At 36.6% G+C, this 15267-nt stretch overlaps 4 protein-coding genes across 4 annotated transcripts in view; 3 read left to right on the top strand and 1 right to left on the bottom strand.

The window, feature by feature from the left end:
* Positions 1–353, bottom strand: part of LOC129802232 (von Willebrand factor A domain-containing protein 8) — a 42424-nt gene extending 42071 nt beyond the window's left edge. The window contains exon 1 of the mRNA XM_055847907.1: positions 27–353. Coding sequence (XP_055703882.1) covers positions 27–204 — 178 coding nt within the window. The 5' untranslated portion in view covers positions 205–353. The remainder of the gene's footprint in view (positions 1–26) is intronic.
* On the top strand, positions 353–3564 carry LOC129802233 (fidgetin-like protein 1). The gene is made up of 3 exons (XM_055847908.1): positions 353–553; positions 1721–2978; positions 3038–3564. The coding sequence occupies exons 1-3, from the start codon at positions 507–509 to the stop codon at positions 3506–3508; spliced, it is 1776 nt and encodes a 591-aa protein (XP_055703883.1). The 5' UTR covers positions 353–506; the 3' UTR covers positions 3509–3564.
* A 2279-nt stretch (positions 3565–5843) lies between these two features.
* LOC129802237 (probable enoyl-CoA hydratase, mitochondrial) lies at positions 5844–7043 on the top strand. Its single transcript, XM_055847913.1, has 2 exons — positions 5844–6041; positions 6134–7043. Exons 1-2 carry the CDS (start codon positions 5957–5959, stop codon positions 6919–6921), a joined length of 873 nt encoding a protein of 290 aa, XP_055703888.1. The 5' UTR covers positions 5844–5956; the 3' UTR covers positions 6922–7043.
* A 78-nt stretch (positions 7044–7121) lies between these two features.
* LOC129802236 (RNA-binding protein lark) lies at positions 7122–14263 on the top strand. Its single transcript, XM_055847911.1, has 4 exons — positions 7122–7264; positions 10242–11061; positions 13380–13702; positions 13792–14263. Exons 2-4 carry the CDS (start codon positions 10399–10401, stop codon positions 13880–13882), a joined length of 1077 nt encoding a protein of 358 aa, XP_055703886.1. The 5' UTR covers positions 7122–7264; positions 10242–10398; the 3' UTR covers positions 13883–14263.
* Positions 14264–15267: the final 1004 nt, after the last annotated feature.

The raw sequence follows: 15267 nt of genomic DNA, 5'->3' as shown, positions 1-15267 counted from the left end.
TAATGGGGACTATCCTATCAACTCACAGTACTGCCTTGGGATATATTCAGGATTGGGAGACGGTTTGATGTCCTTGGACACCCCATCAATTGTTACTTTGTTGATTCCGGAAAGGCATCTAGAAGCACTTTTATCCGGTTTCCCACGCAAAATCCTGGTGAGGACATCTATTCTTCTAAGCGTTGCTGCATTGCCTGAATACATTTTTCATAGGGCACACTCGATTTTTGGTAGAAAATTCGCGGAAAAACTGAGAAAACTACACTAATTTCTCTTTCGTTTCTGGGACGACACCACTGATTACATGAGCGCCATTTTTAAGGTTATGTTCGGTTCTGGATAAAATTTTGGATTATCCAAAAGTGCGCGCCATAACCTCAAAAGTTTGCTGTGTTTTTGTTTGTGGTGCTCGAGTGCTCCTGAAAATCCTGGAAATTTGGAAAAATATATTAAAATACATTTAAATAAAAAGAAAAATTGTTTAATGGTCAAACAATTGATCAAAAATGTTTACCCAAAAAGAGTGGCATCAGCTTTTTAGCGCTGTAAAGGAGTAAGTTTGTTTTCTTTTAATAAACTCGCTTTAATTTGCTTTTAGTCACTGATATTGCAATCAATCAGAAACTTAATGGTTTCATTTTCTAACCAAAATACGCTGAAGATGTTCCAATCCATACACAGTAAAAAATTGTGTGAGAAATAAGGTTGTGTATGGGAAAAGTTGTGTATTGTCACAAGCATTTTGGTTGTAAATTGTAAAATTACTATCATATTTGTAGTACGATACTAACATAATGCTAGTAAAATTAAGTTTGTGTAATGAAATTTGTGTATGGGAAAATTTGTGTGAGAACTGTCAAAATTTCATTGTTCACTATTGCAATTTTTCTAAGATTTTAGTCATTTTTCGCATTTCTAACTGTCTAATTGTCTTCTAGAATCATTCATTGGATTCTTAAAATATGCCTCAGTCGTAAAAAATCAGAAATAATTATGTAATAATTAAAAAAACAGAGGAAGCATCATGTAAATTAGAAAAATTGACGATGCAACTCTTGGCCATTTCCTTAAGAGAAGTAAGCAAGTTCGTGGCGCGGCCGGAAAACGCGAGACCATCAACGCAAAGGTTATGGGTTCAAGTCTCAGGCCCACTCTTCATATTTTTCTTTTTTTGTTATTTTTTTCTAAGTTTAATACAGAGACTTTTCACAGATAATGCATATAAACCGAACAAAATTGCTCTACAACCAAAATTATAGGCAGGAAACCATTTTATAAAATTGACAATACACAACATTTCCAATACACAACATTGCCAATATACAAACCTCACAACCATAATGCTCGTGCAAAAATTACCAACCACTATCGTTGTAAATTTTTTTACTGTGTACTTATTACGCATTTTGACTTGACTAGCCTCTCACACTATTTATTTATTTTTATTTATTTATTTAATTCATGTCCCTGTATACAAATAATACATTATGGGGCTGTACATACTAGTAGAGATTTCTTGAAAAATGCATATTTAAAGAAAATTTTCCCTATCTTTGTAGTCAGAAACGTTAAAAATTTTAAAAATCAATTTTTGATGAAAATTGCAAAATTGCTTCTAGTCTAGGGTGTTTTAAGGACCAGTTCTGCTTAGCTTTTAGCATATTATGATCATAAATTCGATTTTTCGTTTTTTTCTTCATTTCACCCTTAATTTATTTAGGAATGAACAATCATGCATTTTAAAAGCCATGTTAAACAGCCGCAAAGATGCGGATGTTGAAAAAATGTCTGTGGAAGGTTTAAGTAAAATTACGGAGAGTTTTATAAAGCCAGATGATCTTCACGACATCCCTGGAATGATACCTCCAGAAGAAACAATTACCAATGAAGCATTACAAGCTCTTTTTGAAGAGGAAGATGATATCAGTGAATCTGCAAAACCGTCGGGTATTACTAAAGATGTTTCAGATTCAGTTAAATCACAAGAGTCCTCTTCTTCAATTTTTCCCAAAAATCCTTCAAAACCCACAACTCCACAAAGTAGTCAAGAACTCGACTTCGATTTCGGCCAATTGGAGGAAATTTTCTCCCAAAAGTCTGAAAATGAAGAACCTTTCGAAAAAAGAATGGGATACAGTAGTTCTTACGAGGAAAGTAATCCTGAGCCTCCACTGCGAATGGAGAGCCCAAAGAGAATTCTGCCTCAAAAATCATGGGAAACGAACAAAACTTCATGGATGAAGAAAAATTTTTCACAGGCAAACGAAAGAGCTCCCTACAGAGAACCATTTTTGCGAACTAATTCACCCAATGAATATGAAAGGAAAGAAGAGCCTAAAAAACCAAAAACTGATTTCATAACAGCTCGCAAGGAGCTTCAAGTTCAGAATCTCATAAATTACGGGAAAGATTGTCGTTCAAGTGTGTCTGGAGGAGGGAGAAGAGTTGGATTGAGAAAGCCAGTGGCTCCGAAAAATGATTTCCCTGAAGAATTGCCTAAGAAAAAAGATAAAACGTCTGATGATGAACTTTGTGACCAGCTGAGTCACATTGATCCCAAAATTATTGAAATGATCAGAAACGAAATAATGATGAAGGTTCCTGTGATCGATTGGAAGGATATTATTGGGTTGACATACGCAAAGAGCGTCATTCAAGAAGCTATAGTCATGCCAATGCTTCGTCCAGATATTTTCACTGGCCTCAGAAGGCCCCCAAGAGGAATCCTTTTGTTTGGTCCTCCTGGTACGGGAAAAACCCTTATTGGGAAATGCATAGCTTCTCGTGCAAATGCTACATTCTTCAACATTAGTGCTTCTACTCTCACATCGAAATACATAGGAGAAGGGGAGAAAATGGTCAGAGGACTCTTCGCGGTAGCATCAGCTCAACAGCCTTCGGTAATCTTCATCGACGAAATTGATTCCTTGCTCTGCCAAAGATCAGAAAGTGAGCATGAAAGCTCTCGTAGATTGAAGGTAAATTGTTAGAAATTTCTTCCTATATAATCGACTTCAAAATTTTATTGTTTCTGTAGACAGAATTTCTGATTCACTTGGACGGAGCTGCAACAAATGAAAATGAACTTGTGCTAGTTGTTGGAGCAACAAATCGACCTCAGGAGCTGGATGAGGCAGTAAGGAGGCGATTTGTAAAGCGCCTCTACATTCCACTTCCAATTCTCGAAGCCAGATTGGAAATGGTAAGATCTCTGTTTTCCAAGGTGGCGAACAATCTATCGGCAGACGATATGGTATCAATAAGTAAATTGACTGATGGGTTTTCGGGAGCTGATATGAAGAGTTTGTGCCAGGAAGCATCAATGGGACCAATACGATCAATCCCTATCGAAAAATTCCATGATTTCTCCAATTCCGATTTACGACCAGTTAATTTTAAGGACTTCCAAACTGCAATGCAATGTGTTAGAGCGAGTGTTTCTCCAGAAGATATTGAAAACTACCTCAAATGGGATAAGGTTTATGGATCTGGTGGTCGGACTACATGAAACTATTGAAATTATATAAAATTAGTTGCTAATAAAAATAAATTTGTAAAAAAAAACATACGACTACTCAATTTTCTACAATTATTAAAACCACCGCACCACCAAACAAGCCATTTTCTCATAATTATAGAGATCGCGAGCGCACCTTGAATGGCAAAATTTTTCCTCTCCTCTTGCTCTTTTTCTCCGTCTTTATATATTTGATTTTCATAATTATAACCATTCATGCAATTTTCATTTAAGACTCAGGAGAAATATAGTTTCAAGAACCGAATTTTGCCTTAAATGATTTTAATCGAGGATTGATGGATAAATTTTCGATTTTATTACAAAAGAAATTGAATTTTAGGTAAAATGTTCGCGACGATTTAGTGGGGCTGCTTAACGCATGAATGTATTCTTGTCAAAATGATGAAAAATCCATTGAAAAATGTGTTCGGTGTACAGTGCTTTAGTTTTTTGCTATGTTAGTCAAGATTTTTAAATTTTGCAGTATCTTTTTTATGAATATTTACATCTTAATACCTTCTCTATAATTAAAAATTGTGGTGAATGGCCAAGATAATGGATGAGATGAGGATGAGATAATTGATGAAATAAAGAGGTGTTTACTGGTGCCCCAGAAAGTGTTTGGTGGTACACTGAGTGGTTGGAAAAAGGCGAAAAATGCATGGTAATACAATTTTTCTTTTTTTTGGAAAATTGAACTGTTTTAAATAAGCCTTATATTCATTAATATGCAGCATACACTCAAGACTATGACATGGGGTAAGCAACATTTTTCTTAAATTTTCAGTCAAAATCACATCTTTCAAGTATTTGGTGTTGCCTCAGTTTCCCCTATGTGAAAACGTATTGATTTTTTATTCGAGCCTGAGCATCCATTCCGTGTTAATCTTCCTCGAACTCTTTCCAGACCACAACATATCCAGCGAACGAATTTCAGTAAAACTCACTTTATTGTAAGTCTTAGTGGTCTAATATGATACTTTTGTAGAGATAGAATTTTTTCCGCCTCTGGGAAATTGGAAAACTCATGGGTACTCTCGTCAATAATATCAATTTTGTGAATTATTTTTGCGTGTCTAATGACTCCTTTACAATGTTGATCACTAAAACAAGAAGGATTATTGACCAGTATCTTGTGGGATGTCCAGGAAGTGGTCAAGAAGACACCAAATTCCTGCTTGCTAACAGATACCTCAAAATATTTCACTTAATAACACTTTAAAACTCATTTCTTTCAACACGATGTTATTGTAGACACATTAAGCTTTCTCAAAAGCTTAAAAGACACTTCCTGGACAATCAGAATTCATTAAAATCAGGAAGAATATGAAAAATTTCCCTTAAAACAATCTCCCGCATTGCCAAATGTCAAAATTATCAGCCATGTTGGCAAAAATGTCGCTCACGATGAGACTAAGCAGTCAGCATTGTTTTACATCAAATTTCGGTAGAAAACTTGTTTTTTTCTAATGTAACACGGAAATTTGCACACTTTTGCCTCTAACAAAAGAAAATTTTTAGCCCTGGGAGCGGTTTAAAATGCATATATGTCGACTATATCGACAAATTCGGATGAAAGGTGATAGGATCTTGTCATTTTTATGGAAATTTTTTGGTTGTCAATTTCAAGACCTGAATTAATCCCTTATTTTTGTTCATTACACATTTTCCTTACAAAATTTCAGCGAAATTCATGAAAAACTTTATAAAAATGATTGTAATTAGGTTAATAAAGTTATTAATTAGATTGCTAAAAGATATTGACCTTCACTGATTGAAAATAAATACCCTGGAGCCAAATTTATTGAGAGAAGCTATAATTATTGCCACCGGAAAATCGCCATTTTGATAAAGATTCAATCACAGTACTCACAGTTCTAGCGGTATAAAATTCAAATGGCAATTTTTCATGTCGGTTTAAAAATACCTTTAAATGATTTTTTTTTATTTTTTTTTCTAAAAATTTTTTTTCAAAGTTTTTCCAGTATGAAAAAGTGGAGCTATGATTATATTGCCAGCAGTGTAGGTCTTACCGAAAACGTTCAAAGTATGGAAGGCAACCATAAGAATCACAGACCTCGGTAGATTATTTCAACTCTATCGGTGCTAAGTCCAATGTTCTTATTAGTCAAAATTACGTTAAAAATGTGATATTTTCATGCCCAGAATGGTAATTATAGAGTATAGACGTTTTGTAGATGTTAACAATGCCTCATTAAAAATAATTAATTAAAATAGAAAAAGAACTGCGTAAAATTCCCGCGATTTTTCTCAAAATAAAAGCTGGATAAAAACCTGATAGGAAATTCTGGATAAATCGCGGCCGGCGATGATTATCCAAGACTCCATATTGCGTGACGAAGTCGACGATCGTCCGGGCATTATCTCTCGATCAGCTGCTTTTCTCTGAATTTTCCTGTAAATCCCAGCCGTGTCGCGATGGCAACTGTAACTAGACTTCTTGTGGGACGTGTTGGTACCCTGGCCAAGGCATCAACTGCCTCCAATCTGCGTCTGTTCTCCTGTAAGTTGGGGATAATTAATACGGGGAACGGGATGACCAGAGATTATGTAAGAGGAATAGAGACCTTGACCGTTATCTCGTAATCATTTCAGCTGCTCCGGCGTATGAATTTATCAAGGTGGAGAGGTCCGGAGAGAAGAGCAATGTTGGTGTGATCACCCTCAATCGCCCGAAAGCCCTCAATGCCCTGTGCAATGGATTGATGACGGAAGTCAGCAAGGCTCTCGATGACTTCGAGACTGACAAATCCGTGGGTGCCATTGTTATCACAGGGAGTGAGAAGGCCTTTGCTGCTGGGGCTGACATCAAGGAAATGCAGAATAACACCTATTCCCAATGCATTCTCGGCAACTTCCTGCAAGACTGGACACGTGTGGCCAGGACCCAGAAGCCAGTGATTGCAGCTGTCAATGGATATGCTCTGGGAGGTGGATGTGAGCTGGCCATGATGTGTGATATCATCTATGCCGGTGACAAGGCAAAATTTGGCCAGCCGGAGATTGCAATTGGAACAATTCCTGGCGCTGGAGGTTCCCAGAGGCTCACTCGAGTTGTCGGCAAGTCCAAGGCCATGGAGATGTGCTTGACTGGGGACATGATCACAGCCCAGCAGGCAGAGCAGATGAACCTGGTCAGCAAAGTCGTTCCAGCGGATAAACTTCTGGAGGAAGCTGTGAAGCTTGGAGAGAAAATCTGCAAACACTCTCCGCTGATTGTGGCTCTCTGCAAGGAAGCCGTGAATACAGCATACGAGACTACTCTGGCAGAAGGACTGAAATTCGAACGTCGCCATTTCCATGCCACCTTCAGCACCAAGGATCGTCGCGAAGGGATGACGGCATTCGTTGAGAAACGCCCTCCAGTCTTCACCAGTGAATAATCTTTTGCCTTTTACAATTTGGGTGGATTTTTGCCCCCTGGAACTGTTGCATTTATAATCTTTAAGATTAAAATTTCTTCCCCATTTGTTATACCTAAAAAAACCTCCCTCAAATTTCTGCATTTCCGGCGTTTTCCTTTCAAATCCCCGGAAGTCTTGGATAATCTGGATAAAAATCACCCGCTAGATGGCGACCATTTCTACTTCATGTCATGACGCCGATGACGCAGAGCTTTTTTCCGACTGTGGTGCGTTGTGCAAGGTACTCTCCTGTCCAATACCCAAAAAAACCCGTGAAAAAGTGAATTTTATCATCGGATTTCTTTCCACAATTCCAGAAGAGGTAAGTAAACATCCTATAACATTGAAAATTCCGGGGAAATTGCAGTATTTCTAGAAGAAAATGCTCTTAAAAGTTCTCCCCATGCGGAGTTTGCAAAATCTCATTTTTCGGGAGTTTTTCGTAATTTTGGGGCACGGAAGAGCCTCAAAAGTGTCCAATGAGCTGTTTTTAAGTAAAACAATCTAAAAAATTTGCTTTTCCGGGGGTAAAGTACGTCTTTTAGAAAATTTTCTATATGACGCCGCCAATATGGCTGAGTAAAGCTCTTCGCACCTGAAATACAGCATCGGCACAAGCAATAATCTTTTTTTTCCAAAATTTTTTAAAATTATATTTTACCATACTTTGAGACGTAAGTAGATCCCTATCTTGCCCATTACAGATTTTCCCCTACAGAGCCGTGATGAAAATAATTTCAAACAATTCTGGTGCTTTTCTGGGTAGCGTTGATTTGTTATAAATTTTTCTTTTGAAATTATTTTTAAGAAAACTGATTAATATTAAAATCTCCAAGTAAACTTTAAAAATTAATTACATCGAGTACATAGCTTAGGTGTGGAAAATCTAATATTATCTTTTCTTAAAAGATAATTAAGACATAAGACCAAATTTCCCGAAGTGGCTTAGGTAGAGAAATGTCTGTCTGAAAATGCAAACCTAAATTGAATTTGTAATTACCAAAAGTAATTTTCCTAAATTCTAATCAACAAAATTGATTAAGAAAAAGCAAAAGCGGTATATTTCATTAAATTTTAATTGGTGAACATGAAGTTCTAGTGCTCATTTAATTTCATTAAATTTTCCTGGTCTAAATGACGAGAGACATAAAACTTATACCTGGGGGGGAATTCTGTGACCCTGTGAAGTGATCACCTGTCAAAATTGGTGAACGCTTTACTAAAGTGATCGCAAAAGAGATTCTGTAACTTGCGATAGCTTCACGTGAAGGGATCACTTTTAGGTTATGTTTTTCACTTGTCAATTTTTCGGTGAAGATGATATTACAACTCGGTGAAGCCAATGAAATTTTTTTTCATACTCAGCTTGAAAAACAGCACTACATCATTTCTAATACTCAATTCTAGTGTTTTCCATTGTTATTTAGTTCAAATATTAATGAAAATCTTAAATTTAATAAAATTTTGAGCACATTTCCCCTCTCTGCTTCACGCAAATTTACAGAATAACTTTTCTAGCAGTCGTGAAGAGTAGCCCGTGAACCTTTCACTAGTGAATCGTTCACTAGTGAAGCGTTCATCGAGTTACAGAATTCCCTCCCTGGAGTCCAGAAACACTGAATAACATTTGATTGACTTTTAAGTGGAGAAGGGAGAGGGGTCATTCTGTATCAGGCTATCGAATTGTGAACAATACTGCAGAAGTCTCCGGCTTGTCTCACAGTTATGAATTCGACTCTCACGCGGTGCAATTTTCTGAATTTTTATTGTTATTAATCGTGTCGGAATACTTGTTAAAATGTAATCATGCTATATTGCTGTTGCATTCTGTGATGGAAGCAAATATTCGCTAAGTCCATAAAAGATCGCCCAGAAGCGCCCTCCCGCAGTGTAAATGCCATGCTCCAAGTATCTTTTGGGCAGAGGCGGTACATTTTATTACGTTTTAATCACAATGAAAATGTCATCTTAGACATTCGGTTGCTTGCACCATCACCGGGTGGAATTCGAACTCGTGACAGTCAAGTCAGAGATCTCATTCGCCCAAGATCCGACTGTCTTGCCAATTCCGCGACAGGTATCCTTAATGATCTAAGTGTCTCTGATTTGCACAATTATCACATGTCACCAAAACGTAATAAAATTCACTGACTTTGTATAACAACTTCGGGAGAACAGAAGAAGTATCCACACCATGGGAAGGCGCTCCTTTACGGTATACTATGGACTTACCAGATTCTTCCAACACGGGATATGACATTGTACAATGTACAAATGATTACTTTGTAAAATGGCAAAAGTTGTGATACAAGTCCAAGTGCAGTGTAACCATTCTTACCTATACATGATTTTACTTACCATATTAGTTACTTGGTGAAGAGAATATCTATAGAATAAAATTGTGAAAATCAAAAGAGGTTCAATACATTCGACCATCTCCTGGACTTCTGAAAAATCTTTAATTTAGATATTAAATTTAAGCAATAGATTATATTCGAAGTTTCGAAAGAATCTTTGCAGCAGAATGTTAATTATGAAGAATAAATTTAATCCGTTGATGATGCTCATGTTTGAACATGAAATAGAAAAATTTTGAATACCGGATTACCGCCTAAAGGAAAAATTGTACCCTCGATTTCGCTGATTCTTTTTTAAAAATACGATTAATTATAATGGCAAACTGATATGAACTTCTTTTCGATTAATTTAATAAGTAGATTTAAGGCTCTAGTTGTATTAATAACTCCTTAAAAAGCGAATTTTGCTTGAAATAATAGAATACGTCCACTATAGTTGATTTCAATTAGTTTCATTCTGGAATAGTTCTTTTACATTCACAATATTGATATCCATTTTATTATAGAAAGGAGAATGGTGAAAAATATTTGAGCGCTGGACCCGGAATCGCCACAAATGAAAATAGGCTCATTTTGTAGTTAGTAATATAAAATCAAAAAATATCCGGCGCATAGGACCATAAACGCTAAGAGTCCTTGTAAAAAAGCCTTTATCCTTTCGAAAAATAGCTCTTTTGAAATTTAATTTTAAGTCTATAAATAACGCTAATCTGTGGTACAAGTAAAGATATTCCTTGTTTCAACATTCAGCTGTTAATGACTAGGGTTATTTGTTATAAAAATCGGATTATTAAAGGAACCTTTAGTACACAAACACATGATGTCTTTAAAAGCACCAAATAAATTGTTTGAAATTATTTCGCATAATTGTCTGTGACACAGAATTCCTTAAAAAAGAATAAGTATTCACTATCTGATAGTAGCCCATTTTTATCTCCGTAGTGAATTGTGTTGTTGAGAAGCGAAGAAAAGCGATACCCCGGAAAAAAGACGCGCGAGAGACGTCGCGAGAAGACAGAGAGAGAGAAAGTACTTGAGTATTATAGACCGATAATCCCATAGATCGTGGTCAAGAAGAGAAAAAAAAGAGCCAAGAAAAATGCCGGGTGCTGGAACATTCAAGCTCTTCATCGGCAACATCGATGAAAAGACGCAAGCATCTGAATTGCGTCCATTGTTTGAAAAGTACGGCACGGTGGTTGAATGCGATGTGGTGAAAAATTACGGATTTGTGCACATGGAAAATGAACAGCAGGGACGCGATGCAATCCAAAATTTGAATGGGTACGTGGTGAATTCGCAGCCGATGAAGGTGGAGGCCGCGAAAAGTCGTCGAGCGCCAAATACGTCAACGACAAAGATCTTTGTTGGCAATTTGACGGACAAAACCCGCGCACCCGAAGTCAGGGAGTTATTCCAGAAATACGGAACGGTCGTCGAGTGCGACATCGTGCGCAATTACGGATTTGTCCATCTGGATTGTGCGGGCGATGTGAATGAAGTGATCAGAGAATTGAATGGCAAAGTTGTGGACGGGCAGCCGTTGAAAGTGCAGGTGTCGACAAGTCGCGTACGACCAAAGCCTGGAATGGGCGATCCGGAACAGTGCTACAGGTGCGGTCGTTCGGGGCACTGGTCAAAGGAATGCCCAAGGCTCATGTTCTCGGAGCGCGGATATCGCGGCGATAGGATGTACCGCGATCCATATCCACCCCCACCTCCGCCGCCATTCTTGCGGGACAGGATCATGGACGGATTTCGGGTAACCTCACTCAGTCATCATCAAACTTTTTCAGCCTATCATCAGTCCATTCCTACAATTAGTCTTGTGTTCCTGTCCTCTTTTCCTCTGTTCCATCTCTTGTGTTTGTCCTTCATTGCTGTTTTGTTTCTAAACATTTTATTCCTGTTTTATAGCATAATCGCATTTTCACAAAAATCGCGCGATAGACGAAAAATTCTGTTAGATTTTTTTTTACTTGGATTTGGAAATTTCTATCGCGATATTTTTGATGTAATTGACACACAAACAGAATGATATCCTTCTCTTTCAGTGGCACCAATTACTTGAACTTAGATACCTTTTTCCTCCTGTCCCATTTGTGTCCTTTCAATTTATGTCATAATTGTCATTTCTTCAGCCAAATTTTTCAGTGTTTCCATTTATAAATTGTCGGATGAAGAAACCATGTTATAACAGTTTGTATAACAGTTCTTTTCAGGTTTGAAATATTTTGATTTTGTCATTAATTACTTTTAGTATTAGTTATTTAACATGGCTAAGCTAAATTCGAAGATGAGTATAACAGTAGTACATCAGCAAATTTCAGTATTGCAACAAAAGTTTTGGTTGGAGTCTCTGGAATAACCAGATTTCAAGGACATCCGGTATAAATTAGTTTTTATTTTATTTTTAATACAGAAAAAACTTGAAAGTCTTGCAGTGTTTAGGAAATCGGGAAAATAATACGATTTTCAATGTTCAAAAGCATTTAATTCCTCTCATTGTAATTCTTAAAAGGCCATTACCTTAATGGTTTGATCGTATAACCTCAATACCTTGTCGTATTTGTTATAATCTATTTTTATAATGATTGTTATAATGTCATTACACCTAATCAACTAAATTCGACTAACGAGTATTGCAGTGTTTCAAAATGGATGATAATTTATTTTACCGTTTAACTTCAAGATCTAGAGGAGGATAGAGAGTCACATTAACGTAATCCTTCCCAATTTTTATTGATGATTAAGCAATAAAAAAAGAATAACACATTTTTTTTTTAACTTTATTGCATTTTAAAATAGGGCGTGGCTTATTTTCTATACCTTCTGAAAAAGGCGCGGTCAAAGAAAAGTTTGTAAGTGGAGCTTACTTATACGGGCTTCAGACCTAAGGGCCTAAATAGACTTAGGTTGATCCTCGAGAATATTTAGCCTGTAAAATTTGGCAGTAAAGGATTAGGTAAAGGAAATTTATGCAAAGGACTTCTAATCGATAATCCTAAGCCCTCAATGTATGACAGTTTGGGGTAAATCTTTACTGTCAAATTTAACAGGCTAAATATTATCGAGGATCAGCCTGAGTCTATTTGGGCCCTAAGGCCGGCTTCAGACTAGAGGTTTAGCCCAGTTCCCGAGGGTCTCAAAACCTTAAACAGCAACCGATTTTATTGATTTTCCAAAATGTAATAGGTTATTTGCCCTTAATAATCCAATCCTAAGTCAAAATTTTACAAAAAATCCTGACTGATAAGTTATTAGAAAAGTTAAGCCATATGGCTAAACCTTAGGTCTGAAGCCCCCGTATAAGGCTTAGCAATCTGGCTTAACTCCTCTAATTCCTTATCAGGCGTGATTTTTTGGGATATTGTTGTTTAGAATTGGATATTAAGGGCAAATAATCCAATAGATTTTGAAAAATCAATAAAATTACTTGTTAATTAGATTTTTGAAACTTTCAGGAAATACGCTAAACCTCCAGTATGAAGCCGACATTAGGATGGACAAAATGTATTTTCTAACGACGTTATCACACTTGCACATTAAAATTTTAATGTGATTCACATTAATTGTCGCTTGTGAGCGTCCAAATACGTTATTTGTGTCTTTGAGTTACTTAATATTTGGGGTTTTATCTATTTATTGATAAAGAAGTGGACTTTGCCTGCAAAAATAAGTTTAAATTTACCTAAAGCATAAATATTTTTCACATTAAAAAATTAAAGAGAAAATCACATTAATTTTTCGCATTAATGCTATAAATCAATTTTAGTCAAATTTTGCGGGCCAAGTCTACCTTTTTATCAACAAATAGATCAAATTTTGAATATAAAATGATTCAAACACACAAATTACACATTTGGACTCTCACCAGAGACAATTAATATGCAAGTGTGATAACACAGTAAGACATGGTTTCTTCATTTGAAAAAATAAAAGAAGATATTTACATTCAAAATTGTCAACACGGGGTCAAACAAAAGAAAAAATAAGGGAGGAGCAAAAACACAGCGCATCAGTTTTAAAAGAAAATCTCGATGGGCTGTTTTTTGACTGTTGTCCGGTGACTTCTTGCAGGATTCGTATGATTCCTACTACGACAGGCGCTATGATGATGGCAGGGATTTGTTCGAGAGACGCTACTCCGGCATGGGGGCTATGCGTGGAGGCGGCGGAAGTGGATCTGGGCTTGGCGGAGGACGAGATTTTGGAGGAATGGGCTCCATGGGACGCCGAGAGCCCTTGCCTCCGCTTCCGTCACTCGGACGTTCTGGTTCGGGTGGTGGATCCTTGGGGTCCATGAGGGGCTCTCTGAGTGGCGGAAATGGAGCTGGCTATGATTCCATGTTCAGCCGCAGAAGTCCCCCAAGAGGTGGAAGCAACGGAATGAACCGTTTCGGGTAAGGCCTCGTGACACTTCTATTGCAAACGCGCGATGGAGCTTTCAAGCTTTTTGGACGTTTTTTATTGCCTGAACTTTTCTTCGCAGAATCTACGAAGACTTCAGCCGAGATTCCTTCGATGATCGTCGTCCAGGAATGAGAGGACCATCCCCAACGCACCGTTATGCGCCCTACTGAGACGAAATTGATCCATACTTCTACTACTATTGATTTTTCCACGATTTTTCTTAGATTTTTTTTTTATAGTGCTACAGATTTCATTTACAATTAGTTTTTCCTTGGTAGTTGAACTCTCAATAAAAAGGAAGCAGGGCCAAGTGGACCATTGACAAGAGAAAGAAAGATAAAGAGAAAAAAGAGAGTTTCAGAAGATCAGACATAATTTTGCGTGGATTTTATATTAAAATCGTGTTTTAGAAAAGAAAACATTCACGAATTGATGTACATTTTCTCATTTTTTTCTAATTGTCTCTGAAATTTCACAACATGTAGCTCATTAGCATACATGAATATTATTTTTAATGATTGTGAAACATTAAAATGGAATAATATCATGGACTTTGTGTGTTTTTATTTTATACTTGAAGTTTAAGGAATCCCAGGAATATTACAAGATTTTCTTTGCTTGCTCAGAAAATCGAAATGATAACTTTGACTCTCGCTAGTATCGATTCGTCCAGAGGAACCACTACTGACTACTAAAAGAAAAAGTCGTTTTTGCATTCGAATCTGGCAACACTAAAAAAAAGTGGCTGATGTTGCATTTACTTTTTAATGTTTTTAGGAATTTTTATTATCCCTGAGGAATTCTTCTTGCCCGACTTTGTAGAAAGAGGTCTAATAAATATAAAAAATGCGTTAATTGTGTTAAATTTGTGACATGTTTTTTTTTTTTTTTTTGAGACCAAAAGACAATGGGTTAACGAACACTGATAGAAAATTGGAAATTTTTTGTGTTTCTTCTAAGTTTTTTATTCTTTTCTTCCTCTACAACTAAATGGAAACTATTCTAGAATCCTTACAATGCAAAGGATGTGAAATTTTTCCAATTCTAGAAGGATAAAAAGGAATTTCTTTCCACTCAGTGATATTTATGGTGTTCAAATGGAATGAATTTTAGTGTCCGTAAGGTTTTTTAATAGTGCACAGATTATCTGTAAGTCTACCTAAACCTTCTAGGGCCTCTTCCTGAGAAGACAGAATGCCAAGATGCCCCAAAAAGGTCTCAAGAGCCCCAAAACAAATGACAAATGCAGTTTGCATGCTCTTTTTGCAGGGAAATTTTCACACTAAAAATACAAAAGAAAAAACAGGAAAAATCACAGAATTTTCTCACAAATCTCTTCACTGGCCAATTCTATAATAATTTTTAATGAATTTACTACGGAAATTTGGTTACTTCCGTGCAAAATTACGTGAAAAATATCAACAGAAATATCGCAAAGGATACCGGCCGCCATCTTCTATTTCACAACTGAAGTACTTTTTCAAGATATTTTCCAGAGGATTTTCCACGTACAATTCAAAAAATAAATAGTCAAAATGCTTCCAAAACTCATCAA

The sequence above is a fragment of the Phlebotomus papatasi genome, chromosome 2 (genome assembly GCF_024763615.1).
Source record: "Phlebotomus papatasi isolate M1 chromosome 2, Ppap_2.1, whole genome shotgun sequence".
In the NCBI taxonomy this organism is placed as follows: Eukaryota; Metazoa; Arthropoda; class Insecta; order Diptera; family Psychodidae; genus Phlebotomus; species Phlebotomus papatasi.
This window is presented reverse-complemented; position numbering and strand designations above follow the sequence as displayed.